The sequence below is a fragment of the Salvelinus alpinus genome, chromosome 26, assembly GCF_045679555.1.
Source record: "Salvelinus alpinus chromosome 26, SLU_Salpinus.1, whole genome shotgun sequence".
Classification (NCBI taxonomy): domain Eukaryota; kingdom Metazoa; phylum Chordata; class Actinopteri; order Salmoniformes; family Salmonidae; genus Salvelinus; species Salvelinus alpinus.
Genome location: NC_092111.1, coordinates 757,466 through 777,369, shown reverse-complemented (window position 1 = coordinate 777,369; position 19,904 = coordinate 757,466). Strand labels below are relative to the sequence as shown.

Genomic DNA, 19,904 nt, shown 5'->3' with positions numbered 1-19,904 from the left:
AAATTTTTTTGTAAGTTGTTGAATATGCAATTTAAAAGATGGCCTATCTTTTAAATTGCATATTCAACAACTTACAAAAAAATTTAAGCTGAAATTGGGAATTTATTTTAGGAATAAGGCCTGTTTTTCTTTTGAATACAGAAGGAGGCTAGTATCAGCAACAATTCAGTCATCAATTAAAATTCCAAGATATTTATATGAGGTTACAACCTCAATCTCCTTGCCCTGACAGGTAGTAATAGGTGAAAGGTTCAGAGGTCTATTTCTTGCTTTAGAAAACACCATTAGTTTAGTTTTGTCAGTATTGAGGATAAGCTTCAATTGACACAAGTTATGTTGAACAGTATAAAAAGCCGTTTGCAAGTTTTGGAAAGCTTTTTTAAGAGACGAGGCACAACAGTAAATAACAGTATCATCGGCATAAAAATGAAGTTGCGCATTTTGGACATTTTTGTCTAAATCATTTAAATACAAGGTGAATAAGCGAGGACCAAGTACAGAGCCTTGGGGCACACCATTAAAGACAGACAATTTAACAGACATAAGCCCATCAAATTGAGTGCACTATCAGACAGATAGTTAGCAAACCATGCAACTGCATGCTCTGAAAGACCTACACTCGACAATCTCTGCCTTAGTATAGCATGATAAACTGTATCAAAAGCCTTAGAGAGAGCCTTAGAGAGATCAATAAAAAGTGAGACACAGTGTTGTTGTTTGTCAAGGGCTTCAGTGATATCATTTAAAACCTTCATGGCTGCTGTAATTGTGCTATGCTTCTTCCTGAAGCCCGATTGGTACATTGATAAAATAGAGTTAGTAAATAAAAACTCTTTTAGCTGTTCACGCCCAAGGGTTTCAAGTATTTTCACCAGGGGTGACAGCTTTGAGATTGGCCTATAATTATTTAAAAGAGTTGGATCTCCCCCTTTTAAAAGTGGTAGGACAAATGCTGATTTCCAGATTTTCGGAATATCATTACATTCCAGGGTTAGATTGAACCGATATGTAAGTGGTTCAGCTATGAAATCAGCTGCCAGATTTAAAAAGCAGGGATCCAAATGATCAAGACCTGCAGGATTTCTCTGATCTAAGGATTTCAGGGCTTTATGTACCACCTGCACCGAGAATGGCAAAAAGCAAAAAGTTTGACCAGCTCTCACTGGTTCATCCACACAGGGTTGTATAAAGAGACAGAGGACACTGGTTCATCCACACAGGGTTGTACAGAGACAGAGGGCACTGAATCAAACAGCCTACCAGATGATACAAAGTGCTCATTGAAACAATTCAGCATTTCAGTTGTCATATACAGCAAGAGAGTCCTTCAAAACACATGACGGTAATTCATTAACATTACTGTTACCAGACATAGACTTAATAGCCTTCCAAAACTTTCTAGGGTCATTCAGGTTATCAGTGGAAACAGACATAAAATATTCAGACTTGACCTTCCTGAGAAGAAAAGAACACTTGTTTCGTAACTGCCTAAAAATAAGCCAATCAGCATCAGAACATGATTTCCTTGCTTTAGCCCAGGCTAGATTACGGTCGTGAATAATACAAGACAGCTCAGAAGAAAACCATGGATTATCCCGCCCTTTAACCCTGAACCTGCTGAATGGGGCATGTGTGTTTACTATTTGGAACAAACCATCATTAAAGAATATAAAGGCAGTTTCCACATCAGGGATAAATTCAATCTTGCTCCAGTCAAAATGAAACAAATCATGATCGTGAGTTAATCAACTGGGTAAGATTTATAGAATTAAATCATCAGACACCGGTTTTAACCAACACCAGCTGAGATCACCAATCAATATCATTTCACTGTAAAGAAGTTTAGACATAAGGTGCGTCAAAGAAGAAAATGCTATTTTTTACATTGTTGAATAATAATGAAGACATCTAAACTATGAAATAACACAAATGGAATCATGTAGTAACGAAAAAAGTGTGAAACATATCAAAACATATCATATATTTGAGATTCTTCAAATAGCCACCCTTTGCCTTGATGACAGCTTTGCACACTCTTGGTATTCTCTCAACCAACTTCACTTGAAATGCTTTTCCAAAAGTCTTGAAGGAGTTCCCATATATGCTGAGCACTTGTTGTCTGTTTTTTCTTTACTCTGCGGTCCTACTCATCTCATCATTTATCGCCCTCCAGGTTCCCTTGGAGAGTTCATCAATGAGCTTGACGCCCTGATAAGTTCCTTTCCTGAGGATGGCTCACCTCTCACAGTTCTGGGTGACTTTAACCTCCCCACGTCTACCTTTGACTCATTCCTCTCTGCCTCCTTCTTTCCACTCCTCTCCTCTTTTGACCTCACCCTCTCACCTTCCCCCCCTACTCACAAGGCAGGCAATACGCTTGACCTCATCTTTACTAGATGCTGTTCTTCCACTAATCTCATTGCAACTCCCCTCCAAGTCTCCGACCACTACCTTGTATCCTTTTCCCTCTCGCTCTCATCCAACACTTCCCACACTGCCCCTACTCGGATGGTATCGCGCCGTCCCAACCTTCGCTCTCTCTCCCCCGCTACTCTCTCCTCTTCCATCCTATCATCTCTTCCCTCTGCTCAAACCTTCTCCAACCTATCTCCTGATTCTGCCTCCTCAACCCTCCTCTCCTCCCTTCTGCATCCTTTGACTCTCTATGTCCCCTATCCTCCAGGCCGGCTCGGTCCTCCCCTCCTGCTCCGTGGCTCGACGACTCATTGCGAGCTCACAGAACAGGGCTCCGGGCAGCCGAGCGGAAATGGAGGAAAACTCGCCTCCCTGCGGACCTGGCATCCTTTCACTCCCTCCTCTCTACATTCTCCTCTTCTGTCTCTGCTGCTAAAGCCAATTTCTACCACTCTAAATTCCAAGCATCTGCCTCTAACCCTAGGAAGCTCTTTGCCACCTTCTCCTCCCTCCTGAATCCTCCTCCCCCTCCTCCCCCCTCCTCCCTCTCTGCTGATGACTTCGTCAACCATTTTGAAAAGAAGGTCGACGACATCCGATCCTCGTTTGCTAAGTCAAACGACACCGCTGGTTCTGCTCACACTGCCCTACCCTGTGCTTTGACCTCTTTCTCCCCTCTCTCTCCAGATGAAATCTCGCGTCTTGTGACGGCCGGCCGCCCAACAACCTGCCCGCTTGACCCTATCCCCTCCTCTCTTCTCCAGACCATTTCCGGAGACCTTCTCCCTTACCTCACCTCGCTCATCAACTCATCCTTGACCGCTGGCTACGTCCCTTCCGTCTTCAAGAGAGCGAGAGTTGCACCCCTTCTGAAAAAACCTACACTCGATCCCTCCGATGTCAACAACTACAGACCAGTATCCCTTCTTTCTTTTCTCTCCAAAACTCTTGAACGTGCCGTCCTTGGCCAGCTCTCCTGCTATCTCTCTCAGAATGACCTTCTTGATCCAAATCAGTCAGGTTTCAAGACTAGTCATTCAACTGAGACTGCTCTTCTCTGTGTCACGGAGGCGCTCCGCACTGCTAAAGCTAACTCTCTCTCCTCTGCTCTCATCCTTCTAGACCTATCGGCTGCCTTTGATACTGTGAACCATCAGATCCTCCTCTCCACCCTCTCCGAGCTGGGCATCTCCGGCGCGGCCCACGCTTGGATTGCGTCCTACCTGACAGGTCGCTCCTACCAGGTGGCGTGGCGAGAATCTGTCTCCGCACCACGTGCTCTCACCACTGGTGTCCCCCAGGGCTCTGTTCTAGGCCCTCTCCTATTCTCGCTATACACCAAGTCACTTGGCTCTGTCATATCCTCACATGGTCTCTCCTATCATTGCTATGCAGACGACACACAATTAATCTTCTCCTTTCCCCCCTCTGATAACCAGGTGGTGAATCGCATCTCTGTATGTCTGGCAGACATATCAGTGTGGATGACGGATCACCACCTCAAGCTGAACCTCGGCAAGACGGAGCTGCTCTTCCTCCCGGGGAAGGACTGCCCGTTCCATGATCTCGCCATCACGGTTGACAACTCCATTGTGTCCTCCTCCCAGAGTGCTAAGAACCTTGGCGTGATCCTGGACAACACCCTGTCGTTCTCAACTAACATCAAGGCGGTGACCCGTTCCTGTAGGTTCATGCTCTACAACATTCGCAGAGTACGACCCTGCCTCACGCAGGAAGCGGCGCAGGTCCTAATCCAGGCACTTGTCATCTCCCGTCTGGATTACTGCAACTCGCTGTTGGCTGGGCTCCCTGCCTGTGCCATTAAACCCCTACAACTCATCCAGAACGCCGCAGCCCGTCTGGTGTTCAACTTTCCCAAGTTCTCTCACGTCACCCCGCTCCTCCGCTCTCTCCACTGGCTTCCAGTTGAAGCTCGCATCCGCTACAAGACCATGGTGCTTGCCTACGGAGCTGTGAGGGGAACGGCACCTCCGTACCTTCAGGCTCTGATCAGGCCCTACACCCAAACAAGGGCACTGCGTTCATCCACCTCTGGCCTGCTCGCCTCCCTACCTCTGAGGAAGTACAGTTCCCGCTCAGCCCAGTCAAAACTGTTCGCTGCTCTGGCACCCCAATGGTGGAACAAACTCCCTCACGACGCCAGGTCAGCGGAGTCAATCACCACCTTCCGGAGACACCTGAAACCCCATCTCTTTAAGGAATACCTAGGATAGGATAAAGTAATCCTTCTTACCCCCCCCCTTAAAAGAGTTAGATGCACTATTGTAAAGTGGTTGTTCCACTGGATATCATAAGGTGAATGCACCAATTTGTAAGTCGCTCTGGATAAGAGCGTCTGCTAAATGACTTAAATGTAAATGTAAATGTAATCTCAAAACATCTCAATTTGGTTGAGGTCGGGGGATTGTGGAGGCCAGGTCATCTGATGCAGCACTCCATCACTCTCCTTCTTGGTAAAATAGCCCTTACACAGGCTGGAGGTGTGTTGGGTCATTGTCCTGTTGTGGCGCAGTGGTCTAAGGCAAGCTGTGCAGTTAGAGATCCTGGTTGGAGTCCAGGCTTTGTCGCAGCCGGCCGCGACCGGGAGACCCATGGGGCGGCACACAATTGGCCCAGCGTCGTCCGGGTTTGGGGAGGGTTTGGCCGGCAGGGATGTTCTTGTCCCATCGAGCTCTAGCGACTCCTGTGGCGAGCAGGGCGCAATGCACACTGACAGGGTTGCCAGGTGTATGGTGCTTCCTCCGACCCATTGGTGCGCCTGGCTTCCGGGTTAAGCAGGCATTGTGTCAAGAAGCAGTGTTTGGGTTGTGTTTTGGAGGACGCACGGCTCTCGACCTTCGCCTCTCCCGAGTCCATACGGGAGTTGCAGCGATGAGACAAGACTGTAACTACCAATTGGATACCACGAAAAATGTGTAAAAGTAACAAACAATAGTTTATATTTTTTTATAATAATTTATTAAAACAAATGATAGTCCCACTAAGCCCAAACCAGAAGGGATGACGTATAGCTGCAGAATGCTGTTGTAGCCATGCTGGTTAAGTGTGAATTCAAAATAAATCACAGACAGTGTCAACAGCAAAGCATCCCCACACCATAACACCTCCTCCTCCTCCATGCTTTATGGTAGGAAATACACATGCAGAGATCGTCTGTTCACCCACACCGCATCTCACAAAGACATGGCAGTTGGAACCAACAATCTCAAATTTGGGCTCTATACCAAAGGACAAATTGATTGTGTTTCATGGCCCAAGAAAGTCTCTTCTTCTTATTGGTGTCCTTTAATAGTGGTTTCTTTGCAGCAATTCAACTATAAAGGCCTGATTCACACAGTCTCAATTGAACAGTTGATGTTGAGATGTGTCAGTTACTTGAACTCTGTGAAGCATTTATTTGGGCAGCAATATCTGAGGCTGGTAACTCTAATGAACTTATCCTCTGCAGCAGAGGTAACTCTGGGTCTTCCATTGCTGGGGTGGTCCTCATGAGAGCCAGTTTCATCATAGAGCTTGATTGTTTTTGCAACTACACTTGAAATATTCCGTATTGACTGACCTTCATGTCATAAAGTAATGATGGACTGATGTTTCTCTTTGCTTATTTGAGCTGTTCATGCCATAATATGGACTTGGTATTTTATCAAATAGGGCTATCTTCTGTATACCCCCCCACCTTGTCAAAACACAATTGATTGTGTCAAACGCATTAAAAAGGAAAGAAATTCCACTTTTAAGAAGGCACCTGTTAATTGAAATGCATTCCAGGTGACTTTCTCATGAAGCTGGTTGAGAGAATGCCAAGAGTGTGCAAAGCTGTCATCAAGGCAAAGGCTGGCTACTTTGAAGAATCTAAAATATATTTGGATTTGTTTAACACTTTTTTGGTTACTACATGATTCCATATGTGTTATTTAATCGTTTTGATGTCTTCACTATTTTTTTTCAATGTAGAAAATAGTAAAAATAAAGAAAAACCCTTGAATGAGTAGGTGTTCTAAAACTTTTGACCGGTAGTGTAGAGCCCACTACCCTGGCGTTGCAAGCGTCATGCTCTATCATGGTCATGGGTGCACCTCAGCCACGCTCAAGGTCCTAAACGATATCTTAACCGCCATCTATAAGAAACAATACTGTGCAGCCGTATTCATTGACCTGGCCAAGGCTTTCGACTCTGTCAATCACCACATCCTTATCGACAGACTCAACAGCCTTGATTTCTCAAATGGTTGCCTCGCCTGGTTCATCAACTACTTCTCCGATAGAGTTCAGTGTGTAAAATCGGCTTCCTGTAGTCCGGGCCTCTGGCAGTCTCTATGGGGGTGCCACAGGGTTCAATTCTTGGTCCGACTCTCTTCTATGTTCTTCTATGTATACTTCAATGATGTCGCTGTAACGATTGTCATCTGGAGAAGGAGAAGAGGACCAAGTAGCAGCGTGACAACTATTCATTATACCTTTTAATCAATAAAAACACTTATACAAAAAACAACAAAGCGACAAACGAACAGTTCTGCAAGGTGACATACACTAAACAGAAAACAACCACCCACAAACAAAATTGGGAAAACAGGCTACCTAAGTATGGCTCTCAATCAGAGACACCGATAGACAGCTGCCTCTGATTGGGAACCATACCAGGCCAAACACATAGAAATAGAAAACCTAGACCTACAACATAGAATACCCACCCACATCACACCCTGACCAAACAAAAAATAGAAACATACAAAACAATCTACGGTCAGGGCGTGACAGTACCCCCCCCCCCCCCCCCCAAAGGTGCGGACTCCGGCCGCAAAACCTGAACCAATAGGGGAGGGTCTGGGTGGGCATTACACCGCGGTGGCGGCTCTGGTGCGGGACGTAGACCCCACTCCACCTTAGTCTTGGCCCCCTTATGTAGCGCCTCTGGAGTGGCGACCCTTGCCGCCGACCCCGGACTGGGGACCCTTACAACGGACCCCGAATAGGAGGGAAACTTTGGCAGTGCCGGACAGGCGGGAGGCTCTGGCAGCGCCGGACAGGCGGGAGGCTCTGGCAGCGCCGGACAGGCGGGAGGATCTGGCTGCTCCGGACAGGAGGGCGTCGCTGGAGGCTGAAGATATCCCTCTAGTGGTGTGGGGGCTGTGCTTTGGCAAAGTGGGTGGGGTTATATCCTGCCTGTTTGGCCCTGTCCGGGGGTATCATCGGATGGGGCCACAATGTCTCCTGACCCCTCCTGTCTCAGCCTCCAGTATTTATGCTGCAGTAGTTTATGTGTCTGGAGTACTTCTCCTGTCTTATCCGGTGTCCTGTGTGAATTTAAGTATGCTCTCTCTAATTCTCTCTTTCTTTCTCTCGGAGGACCTGAGCACTAGGACCATGCCTCAGGACTACCTGGCATGATGACTCCTTGCTGTCCCCAGTCCACCTGGCTTTGCTGCTGCTCCAGTCTCAACTGTTCTGCCTGCGGCTATGGAACCCTGACCTGTTCACCGGACGTGCTACCTGTCCCAGACCTGCTGTTTTCAACTCTCTAGAGACAGCAAGAGCGGTAGAGATACTCTGAATGATCGGCTATGAAAAGACAACTGACATTTACTCCTGAGGTGCTGACTTGTTGCACCCTCGACAACTACTGTGATTATTATTTTTTGACCATGCTGGTCATTTATGAACATTAGAACATCTTGGCAATGTTCTGTTGTAATCTCCACCCGGCACAGCCAGAAGAGGACTGGCCACCCCTCATAGCCTGGTTCCTCTCTAGGTTTCTTCCTAGGTTTTGGCCTTTCTAGGGAGTTTTTCCGAGCCACCGTGCTTCTACACCTGCATTACTTGCTGTTTGGGGTTTTAGGCTGGGTTTCTGTACAGCACTTTGAGATATCAGCTGATGTAAGAAGGGCTATATAAATACATTTGATTTGTCACCCTCCTGACCAAGGCCCTTCTCCCCCGATTGCTCAGTTTGGCCAGGCAGCCAGCTCTAGGAAGAGTCTTGGTGGTTCCAAACTTCTTCCATTTAAGAATGATGGATGCCACTGTGTTCTTGGAGACCTTCAATGCTGCAGAAATGTTTTGGTACCCTTCCCCAGATCTGTGCCTTGACACTATCCTAACTCGGAGCTCTACAGACAATTCCTTTGTCCTCATGGCTTGTTTTTTTGCTCTGACATGCACTATCAACTCTGGGACCTTATATAGACAGGTGTGTGCCTTTCCAAATCATGTCCAATCAACTGAATTTACCATAGTTAGAAACACCTCAAGGGTGATCGATGTACCTGAGTTCAATTTCGAGTCTCATAGCAAAAGGTCTGAATATTTACATAAATAAGGTATCTGTTTTTTGTTTTTTTATATAAATGTGCAATAATGTCTAAAAACCTATTCTCGCTTTGTCATTATGGGGTATTGTGTGTAGATTAATAAGGGAAAAAACGTATTTAATCTATTTTAGAATAAGACTAACAAAACGTGGTAAAAGTCAAGGGGTCTGAATACTTTCCGAATGCACTGTATATGCATATTCGAGCTTATGATTACGCATTGGCCTATATATGAGCCCAAGCCCCCCAAAAATCCTGAATTATAATGATTGTGCCATTATACAAAATATAGCCTACCGCATATTACACATGGCAGAAAAACATACAAATAAATACTGATTTAAGATATCTTTGGTACATAATTGGTCTAGCCTATATTAAATAAATGCAGCGTTACTCTACAATTGTAGAGAATTTGTATTTGATTTTGAATAGGCTAGTAATATATTAAAAAAAATGTTTTCATAATTAATAGGCATTGCATTACCATTCGCTACAGAATCTCACCACTGTGCGTTTATCTCCTCCCCTCTCTCCTTCATTCCTTTCTCCAGCATGCAGAGGGGCTGTCAACCGTTTAATTAAATAAGTTGCATTGTGAAAACATGTCACTATCGATGTTCCCGAACAGTTTTCACTTGGTTTCCCAAATTAAGCATACTGTAGCTGCAGGAACAGGGTTGGAGAGGCCATGACATACAGAGTTTGGGCGGAATATCACCTGTCAAGGCAAAATAACCGGAGTAGCCTACCTGACATGAGTGAAATGAACCAGCGGAAAAGTGGCAAGCTTTTTTTGTGACTTTCTCAAATGATCAATAGCCTATAGTCACATGCAGTCCATATATCTTTTGATTTCTAAGACATTCTATGGTTTATATCATTCACAACTAAAGTTGCCAAATAACTCTAAATCTAGTGTATAGGACCTGTTCAAATGATCACTTTTATGCTCAACATAGCCATAGCATCCTATGACGGTGCCACATTGAAAGTGACTGAGCTCTTCAGAAAGGCCGTTCTACTGACAATATTTGTCTATGGAGATTGCATGGCTATGTGCTCCATTTCACACAACTGTCAGCAAAGGGTGTGGCTGAAATAGCCAAATCCACTCATTCATCGGGTGTCCACATACACTATATATACAAAAGTATCATGTCTGCTAAATGAACAAACCTACAGCCTATGGCATGGCTCACAGCCAGATAACATCCAGTAGGCTAACTCATGTTCTGTTCTTCTGAAATACATTTTCTTCATATCATCATGTTTCTTTAGACCTTCCTAGAACAAATCATGGATTTACTGTGATGGTGTATATTGAATTGATTTATTATACGTTTTTTAAAATGTAGATGTTCCAAAGGTGTGCATCGGCGTCATGTTTGCATGGATACCTGGAAATGTTAAACGTGTTGATGTTAATTAACAGTAAATTACCGTGAGACAGGCAGCTTTTGCATGACAACCAGCTGACAAGATTTTATGACCGCCACAGCCCTAGATGTGGTACAAATCACATTATTGTGGGAGCACCTCAACACATAGGCTTGGTCGCTAACTCTACATATAACACCTACTGATTATAGCCATGTATTAATACACTGCTAAAAAAAATAAAGGGAACACTTAAACAACACAATGTAACTCCAAGTCAATCACACTTCTGTGAAATCAAACTGTCCACTTAGGAAGCAACACTGATTGACAATAAATTTCACATGCTGATGTGCAAATGGAATAGACAAAAGGTGGAAATTATAGGCAAATTATAGGCAAGACACCCCCAATAAAGGAGTGGTTCAGCAGGTGGTGACCACAGACCACTTCTCAGTTCCTATGCTTCCTGGCTGATGTTTTGGTCACTTTTGAATGCTGGCGGTGCTTTCACTCTAGTGGTAGCATGAGACGGAGTCTACAACCCACACAAGTGGCTCAGGTAGTGCAGCTCATCCAGGATGGCACATCAATGCGAGCTGTGGCAAGAAGGTTTGCTGTGTCTGTCAGCGTAGTGTCCAGAGCATGGAGGCGCTACCAGGAGACAGGCCAGTACATCAGGAGACATTTGTGAAAAACTGAACAGAGAGACAACACAGACTGAACATCTGCCAAAGAGCTGGACTCGTGTTTGTGTGAGTGAGTTATACTACATTATGCCAAATGTAGACTTAATAACATAGAAATTTCGATTTTATAAAAGTGGCCTTTTGTAATTCTCACCTTCACTGTAAGAAAAATGGCAGAAAAGGAAGTTAGAATGGAATGCTGGGAAATTCACGTAGTCGGTTACGACAGAAACGCATAATCAAAACATGTATTTATTTGTATCTAACTATTCAACTGTCACTTTATTGCATTCTCGTGCGTTTCACACAACATAATAATCAAAGTAGATAAGAATTTGTCATTTTTTGAAAACAATAATCAAATGTTGTGCGTTACCAGGGTAACCGGGGTAAACTACCAAGTGTGCTGCTAGACTAGCTAAACTATGCTCTAGTTAAACTACTGGCCTTTTATTGTCCATAAATATAGCTAGTAAACTTCAACACGTTCCGTGAAGACACGTAAGAAATATACCTAGTTACGAATCTGTTGATTGTGTTATACGATTGTATCGTTAGTAGCTAGCTAGATAGGTGATGTTGTAAATTGCTTGGCTAATTTCGCTCGAATTCAGTGTTCACAGACCATCAGGATGTCGGTTCCTTTGTCTGGGGTAGAGCTGCTCAGCGTGTGTACAGTGCTCCAGGACTGTGAGGCACAGCTGTCGGTGCTGGGTCACATCATGCCCGACACCTACAGGGGTCGTCCAGAAGCTGATAAGGTATTATCTGATTATCCTCAGCTAACATTATACGCGGAGCTAATGTCAATTGGCTTTTTCAAGCGATGATGCGTCTTTAGCAAATTAATGGTATGCTTGCTATCTAAGCTGTAATTTTCTCCTATTCAGACCGTATTCATATGTTTTTGTGGAAGTTTGTGTCAGCCGACATTGAACAGGTCCTTGAACAGCAGGAAGGGGCGGAGCAGAACCTGAAAGCAGCCCGTCAGTTTGAGAGAGAGTCTGGGAGACTGTCAGATGCCACCCGTGAGCTGCACAGATCCCAGAAGGAACTGAACCGCACACTAGAGGAGAACCCACTGTCCCCTGACAACCTGGCCAAGGTGCAGAGAGACAGGTGGGTTCCAGATAGCTCTTGTTCGGGGCTTTAGTGCACGTTCCGACTTGGACCAGAGCTAGGTTCCAGACAATTTAATAAAATAGAAGCCCACAACTCTGTGCTTCAAACAGAGATGTATTATGATTTATTATGCACACGAGACAACTTTTCATTGGGATCTTTTTCAGGTCAACCACTGAACTATTGCCATTGTTTACATTTGTCAAACATTTCCAAGGTGCAGAGCAGACTGTATTAACTGTGAATCCAAAAAGTACCCTGTATGCCATCTACCTCATACATAATGATCATGCTCTCTCTCTCTCTCTCTCTGTCTTCCTGGCATACAGTCAGTTTGTGGGTCACGTGATTGCTGATGTGTTGGCAGAGCTGCAAGAGAAAGGGACCTTTCACAGCTTGCTTTTCGCTGTGGAAGAAGAGAAAAGAAGGAAGGCCAACCTCCAGGACATAATAATCAGGTCAGGTTATGGTCAATATGAATATGTAGGCTAATAATTCATTGTCTGTGCAGGCAATAGTCAAATTCTTTCAAAACCCACACAAAGAGGAGGCTGCTGAGGGGGAGGGTGGCTTGTAATAATATCTGGAATGTTGTAAATGGAATGGTATCAAACGCATGGATGTGTATGATACCGTTCCAGCCATTTCTATGAGCCTGTTTTATTTTGATTGAAAACAGAGCTATAATTTGTCTTTGCTTATTATAGGACTTGCATACAGTGTCTGCCTTAAAATTCAATCTAAAAAGGGATTACATTTGATGTTTTTTCCGATAGATCTACACAACCTACTCCACATTTTCAAAGTGAAAGAAAGTTATAGAACATTTTCCCAAAAAATAAATATGTAGTGAGGGCCAGCCAGCGAGAGCATAGCAAACATGTCGCAGTGGTGGGTAGTATATGGGGCTTTGGTGACAAAACGGATGGCACTGTGATAGACTACATCCAGTTTGCTGAGTAGAGTGTTGGAGGCTATTTTGTAAATAACATTGCCGAAGTCAAGGATCGGTAGGATAGTTAGTTTTACGAGGGTATGTTTGGCAGCATAAGTGAAGGAGACTTTGTTGCGAAATAGGAAGCCGATTCCAGATTTAATTTTGGATTGGAGATGCTTAATGTGAGTCTGGAAGGAGAGTTTACAGTCTAACCAGACACCTGGTATTTGTAATTGTCCACATATTCTAAGTCAGAACCGTCCAGAGTAGTGATGCTAGTCGGGCGGGAGGGTGCGGGCAGAAATCGGTTCAAGAGCATGCATTTAGTTTTACTAGCATTTAAAAGCAGTTGGAGGCCACGGAAGGAGTGTTGTATGGCTTTGAAGCTCGTTTGGAGGTTTGTTAGCACAATGTCCAAAGAAGGGCCAGATGTATACAAAATGGTGTCGTCTGCGTAGAGGTGGATCAGAGAATCACCAGCAGCAAGAGCGACGTCATTGATATATACAGAGAAAAGAGTAGGCCCGAGAATTGAACCCTGTGGCACCCCCATAGAGACTGCCAGAGGTCTGGACAACAGGCCCTCCAATTTGACACACTGAACTCTATCAGAGAAATAGTTGGTGAACCAAGCGAGGCAGTCATTTGAGAAACCAAGTCTATTGAGTCTGCCGATAAGAATGCGGTGATTGACAGAGTCGACAGCCTTGGCCAGGTCAATGAAGACGGCTGCACAGTACTGTCTTTTTTCGATGGCGGTTATGATATCTTTTAGGACCTTGAGCGTGGCTGAGGTGCACCCATGACCAGCTCGGAAACCAGATTGCATAGTGGAGAAGGTATGGTGGGATTTGAAATGGTCAGTGATCTGTTTATTAACTTGGCTTTTGAAGATTTTAGAAAGGCAGGGCAGGATGGATATAGGTCTATAACAGTTTGGGTCTAGAGTGTCTCCCCCTTTGAAGAGTGGGATGACCGTGGCAGCTTTCCAATCTTTGGGGATCTCAGACGATACGAGAGGTTGAATAGGCTAGTAATAGGAGTTGCAACAATTTCGGCAGATCATTTTAGAAAGAGAGGGTGCAGATTGTCTAGCCCAGCTGATTTGTAGGGATCCAGATTTTGCAGCGCTTACAGAACATCAGCTGTCTGTATTTGGGTGAGGGAGGCGGCGAGGGGGGGGGGCTTGGGCAAGTTGCTGCAGGGGGTGCTGAGATGTTGGCCGGAGTAGGGGTAGCCAGGTGGAAAGCATGGCCAGCAGTAGAAAAATCCTTATTGAAACTATCGATTATCGGAGATTTAACGGTGGTGACAGTGTTTCCTATCCTCAGTGAAGTGGGCAGCTGGGAGGAGGTGCTCTTATTCTCAATGGACTTAAGTGTCCCAAAACTTTTTGGAATTAGTGCTACAGGATGCACATTTCTGGTCAAGGGCAGTCAAGTCTGGGGTGAACCAAGGGCTATATCTGTTTTTAGTTCTACATTTTTTGAATGGGGCATGCATATTTAAGATGGTGAGTAAAGCACTTTTGAAGAGCAACCAGGCATCCTCTACTGACAGGATGAGGTCAATATCCTTCCAGGATACGCGGGCCAGGTTGTTTAGAAAGGCCTGCTCGCTGAAGTGTTTTAGGGAGCGTTTGACAGTGATGAGGGGTGGTCGTTTGACCGTGGACCCATTACGCACGCAGGCAAGTGATCACTGAGATCCTGGTTGAAGACAGCAGAGGTATTTAGAGGGTAAGTTGGTCAGGATGATATCTAAGAGGTTGGTTACGGATTTAGTGTTGTATCTGGTAGGTTCCTTGATAATTTGTGTGAGATTGAGGGCATCTAGCTTAGATTGTAGGACGGCTAGGATTAGGACACATTTCCACCAGTCTAATGTCCATTGCTCGTGTTTCTTGGCCCAAGCAAGTCTCTTCTTATTATTTGTGTCCTTTAGTATTGGTTTCTTTGCAGCAATTCGACCATGAAGGCCTGATTCACACATTCTCCTCTGAACAGTTGATGTTGAGATGTGTCTGTTACTTGAACACTGAAGCATTTATTTGGGCTGCAATTTCTGAAGCTGGTAATTCTAATGAACTTATCCTCCGCAGCAGAGGTAACTCTGGGTCTTCCTTTCCTGTGGCGGACCTCATGAGAGAGAGTTTCATCATAGCGCTTGATGGTTTTTGCGACTGCACTTGAAGAAACTTTCAAAGTTCTTGAAAATGTCCACATTGACTGACCTTCATGTCTTAATGATGGACTGTCGTTTCTCTTTGCTTATTTGAGCTGTTCTTGCCATAATATGGACTTGGTCTTTTACCAAATAGAGCTATCATCTGTATATCATCCCTGCCTTGAAACAACACAACTGATTGGCTCAAATGCATTAAGAAGGAAATAAATTCAACAATTTAACAAGGGACGCCTGTTAATTGTAATACATTCCATGTGACTACCTCATGAAGCTGGTTGAGAGAATGACAGGAGTCTACTCACACTTACACATTGAGCCTGATTGCTGTCTGTGTGTATTGCAGGGAGGAGGGCAGCCGGCGGAGGGCCAAAGCTCTTCAGAGACAGCTGCTTGACATCCGCAAGGAAAAAACTCTGGAGCTGCAGGTACCATAACTGAGGAAGACAACGGAGACACATTCCTTCACGTGCCCGATATGATTTTCAATCTAGTAATGGGCAAGATTAGAATTAGGCTACACATTGACTGACTCTTGGTGGTGCTCCAAGTTCCTTGAGGGTGTCAGACGTCGATGTCTTTGAAAATCGGGGTGCCTCCCTGTTTTTCATTCTCAGGTAAATATATGACAAAGTATTGGCAACTTATGTAATACTTTGCGCAAACTGTCTTAATGTTGTTCCTTTAGCGACGTGAGGAGATGACTGCCCACCTGAAGGACCAGCTACAGGGGATGAAGGCTAAGACTGGGCTGGAGAGGAAGTATGTGAAGAGCAGCGCGGAGCTGCTGGTGTACCAGGGACAGAAGATCAACACACACTCTGAGAAGCAGCTGGAGGAAGAGATCAGGGTGTGTGTCTTTGTGGCACTGTCCAGAATCATCCCCTAGCCCCTAAGGCTGTGTTTACACAGGCAGCCCAAATCTGATCTTTTGCCCAATTAGTGGCAAACATCTGATCTTATTGGTCAAAAGACCAATTAGTGGTAAAAGATCAGAATTGGGCTGCCTGTGTAAACGCAGTCTAAGTGCCTCATGCAGTGGCGGATTGGCAATTCTGACATATGCCAGATGGGCTGGACCATTTTTGTTGTTGGGTAGGCTGGTCGAAATTGACACACACACACAAATATATATTTTTATATAAAGACATGGCCGGCGGCCCATGGGCCTGTTAAGATTTGTTGTACAGAGTTTTGCGCAATTTCTATGTTCTACTAATCTATAATGAGCTTTTGGCTGACCAGTGGGCAACAGCCATCTAGTTAATGTGTATTGAGTTTCCACTTCCTCTGATGTTGAACCTCAAGTTAATTAGCCTATGATATTACTTAGTGCACATATGTATTTAAATGTCATGTGTCAAAACTGCTCCCAGTGTCTAATTAGGGTGTGTAGGGTCAGGGTGTGTGTGTGGGGTGTGGGGGGGGGGTGAGTTGGCGGCGCATGTAGTGATGTGGGCTGGTGTGGATGAAATGCCAGGGATGAATTCTTGTTCCAGTCCACCCATGAAGATCTCATAGAATTGGGTAGGTATTGCTTTTTGCTAATACCTACACATTTCTTGTAGCTATCCCATCCTTTCAGATCTACACAAGTGGCTAGGGGGTGTTTCTGGACAGAGCCTTTGGTGTGACTTGGCTACAGACTTTGTAGTAACTGTGAGGTTTGGCTGTAAAGAGATGGTTACCACTACATGTGCATCTGTGTAATCATTGTTCCTCTGTCCTCAGCTACTGAAGGAGAGGTTGGAGGAGGAGAGGAGAGTTCATATGGAGATGGAGACTTTCCTCAAGAAACATCAGACAGTACGTGTGCAGTGGTGGTTGGAAAATGGCATGACATGACTTGTGTATAGGAGCATAATTTATCTTTTGTGTGACATATAGTACCGGTCAAAAGTTTTAAAATACCTACTCATTCCAGGGTTTTCTTTATTTTTACTAATTTTCTACATTCTAGAATAATAGTGAACACATCAAAACAATGAAATAACACATGGAATCATGTAGTAACCAAAAAAGTGTTAAAAAACAACAGAACAATGACCCAACACACCTCCAGGCTGTGTAAGGGCTATTTGACCAAGAAGGAGAGTGATGGAGTGCTGCATCAGATGACCAGGCCTCCACAAAAACCCTGACCTTACCCAAATTGAGATGGTTTGGTATGAGTCGGACCGCAGAGTGATAGAAAAGCAGCCAACAAGTGCTCAGCATATGTGGGAACTTCTTCAAGACTGTTGAAAAAGCATTCCAGGTGAAGCTGTTTGAGAGAATGCCAAGAGTGTGCAAAGCAGTCATCAAGGCGAAGGGTGGCTATTTAAAGTATAAATATATAGATTTTTTTTAACACTTTTTTGGTTACTACATGATTCCATATGTGTTATTTCATAGTTTTGATGTCTTCACTATTATTCTACAATGTAGATAATAGTTAAAAATAAAGGAAAACCCTTGAATGAGTAGGTGTTCTAAAACTTTTGACCGATATTGTATATTGGGTGTAGTAGGATGACTTGGTACATTCTTTGAGCTGCCATCTAAATGCTGTTATTTTATTGCAATAGTAGAATCCCAAATCAATCCCTAGCACCTATTCAGAGTTCGGCAACCTTTACGACAGCAATAGCAATTAAAACATTTTTAAATCACAAAAAATGTGTTGGGGGAGCTGTACAAGAAATTGATGAGCCCTTGTCTCTAGAGCAATAGCGGCCATAGCTGGGATTTAGCACCACGAATAGCTGCAGATCAAATCACTGCTGACTTTCAGAACCACAAAACAGTGGACAGCGGCCGTCAGCAGAGCCATATTTGTCTGTCAGGTGAAGCTGCAACAATGTGTGTTTGTGTGCACCTCTCAGAGTCTGGAGGAGAAGCTGGAGGTGTGGATGGAGCGCTATGAGAGAGACATGGAGGACAAGCAGCAGGAGCTCAACAGCCTGAGGAACAAAAAAGCTAACAATCTCTCCCAGCTCCAGGAGCTGGCCAAGAAGGTGAGGACAAAGCCTGGGTTGATTTCATTAGGCACCAACCAAACAGGGAAAAACAGACTGAAATAGGGAGGGACCACCTGGACTTTTCTAAAGAAACAGTAGTTTTCATTTTCCGTTGAATAATGTTTTGCTTCGGTGTGCCCTAATGAATACAACCCTGGTCTGCATGGCTCACAACCCATTTCTTTCTGTAGTATACAGTTTAGCGCACTGACACTAGGTAATGAATAGGATAGTAGGCCTGATATACACTGAGTATACCAAACATTAGGAACACCGTCCTATTATTGAGTTGCACATCCCACCTGCAAATAAACTGTTATTACAAGCCCTCAGATCATTCAAAGGGGAAATCTGCAGTTGCTACATACGTTTTTTTTAAACGTTTAAATGAATTGTACACTACATAGCCAAAAGTATGTGGACACCCCTTCAAAGTAGTGGATTCTATAACTAAATCGAGATAGACCACAGTCTGTCGTTTTCAATATATTGGCGCGTTCTAGCATGCATCTGCATATTTCCGTTGGGGAACGCCTACTCTGTGAAGTGCGCCTGTGCAATAACTCAATTCACCCGTGCACTCCTAAACAACGCAATTTAAAAAAACTTTTACCCTTTTGCAAAGTCTACAAAACATAGTCCACTCTGTTCATAACAGATTGTAGTTTTGGAAACAGAAAACTGTATTGAGATCAAATGTTTCATCAAGGAGAAAATGTGCAGAATGTCGGCCAAAATCCACCTTCTCCAACTGCAGGTCAGTGGGCTTCCTCTCACTACCATATTTGGTACTGAGTGGAAACGCCAAGCAGATGCTTCACATCTGGTGAAATATCTGTCTCATTGTTCTGTGACACAATCTTCATAGACAAACATTGGCAGTAGAATGGCCCTTACTGAAGAGTTCAGCGACTTTCAACGTGGAATTGTCATAGGACAACAGCTCAGCCGCGAAGTGGTAGGCCACACAAGCTCACAGAATGGGACCGCCGAGTCCAGAAGCGCGTAAAAATGTCTGTCCTCGGTTGCAACACTCACTACCGAGTTCCAAACTGCCTCTGGAAGCAACGTCAGCACAAGAACTGTTCATCAGGAGCTCCATGTAATGAGTTTCCATACATAGCTTTTTACTAAAATAGACTGCAAATTGCCGCTTTTAGAAAGTATACCCGTATGGAACAGAAATTGTACTCTGGATATTGACTCGGTCTTTGTACTTTCTTCTGTTCCAGTACAGAGACACTGAGCAGGTGGTCATCGAGGACAGGATGGAGAAAGAGGCCCTACGCAGGAAGCTGGAGAAGGAACATATGGAGCGAGACGCAGCCACCAAGGTAATCATTGAACAATCTTTAATAAATCACCACCACCTGCCCAGCAAGGAAACCAATCACATCCAGTGGCAGTGCAGTGTTTAATGCCATGCATCTTGTTCACAACTGTACTCCCCTCTTCTTTTGTTCATTACACTAAATCATTTTCTTATTCCCTGTCTGTCACTTGCAGATCCAGTCGTGGTGGAGGGGAACATTAGTGCGACGCGGCCTGGGCCCCTATAAGAAAGGCAAGAAGCCCAAGTCCAAGGAGGGAAAGAAGGGAAAGAAGAAAAAGTGAGGTGTCCCTTCTTCAAGAGCTCCAGTGAAAGGAAACCAAAAAAAAATCTCAATACAGACATGTTACTTTTCATCAATGTTCAATTCCTGATTACAGACAATCTAAGTCGACACTGGCCTGTAGGCAAATATATCTTCAATGAGAAAAGCTTTTTTTTTTCTTTAACAGAGTAAAGTTGGCATGGTCATTTTGAATACTACCACCATTGCCAGGTTCTTACTTATATGCAGTC

General features: G+C 44.4%; 2 protein-coding genes across 4 annotated transcripts in view; both read left to right on the top strand.

Moving 5' to 3' along the window:
* Positions 1 to 19,904, top strand: part of LOC139554406 (mitoguardin 1-like) — a 196,732-nt gene that overhangs the window by 153,389 nt on the left and 23,439 nt on the right. The window lies entirely within an intron of this gene.
* Positions 10,690 to 19,743, top strand: LOC139554386 (dynein regulatory complex protein 9-like). 2 transcript variants are annotated; one of them, XM_071367134.1, is made up of 10 exons: positions 10,690 to 10,882; positions 11,431 to 11,577; positions 11,733 to 11,935; positions 12,268 to 12,396; positions 15,406 to 15,487; positions 15,748 to 15,909; positions 16,791 to 16,865; positions 17,924 to 18,055; positions 19,291 to 19,392; positions 19,565 to 19,743. In XM_071367134.1, exons 2-10 carry the CDS (start codon positions 11,449 to 11,451, stop codon positions 19,670 to 19,672), a joined length of 1,122 nt encoding a protein of 373 aa, XP_071223235.1. In that variant the 5' UTR covers positions 10,690 to 10,882; positions 11,431 to 11,448; the 3' UTR covers positions 19,673 to 19,743. The 2 variants fall into 2 exon arrangements, with proteins under 2 accessions (XP_071223235.1, XP_071223234.1); XM_071367133.1 differs by lacking the exon at positions 10,690 to 10,882 and adding an exon at positions 11,132 to 11,317.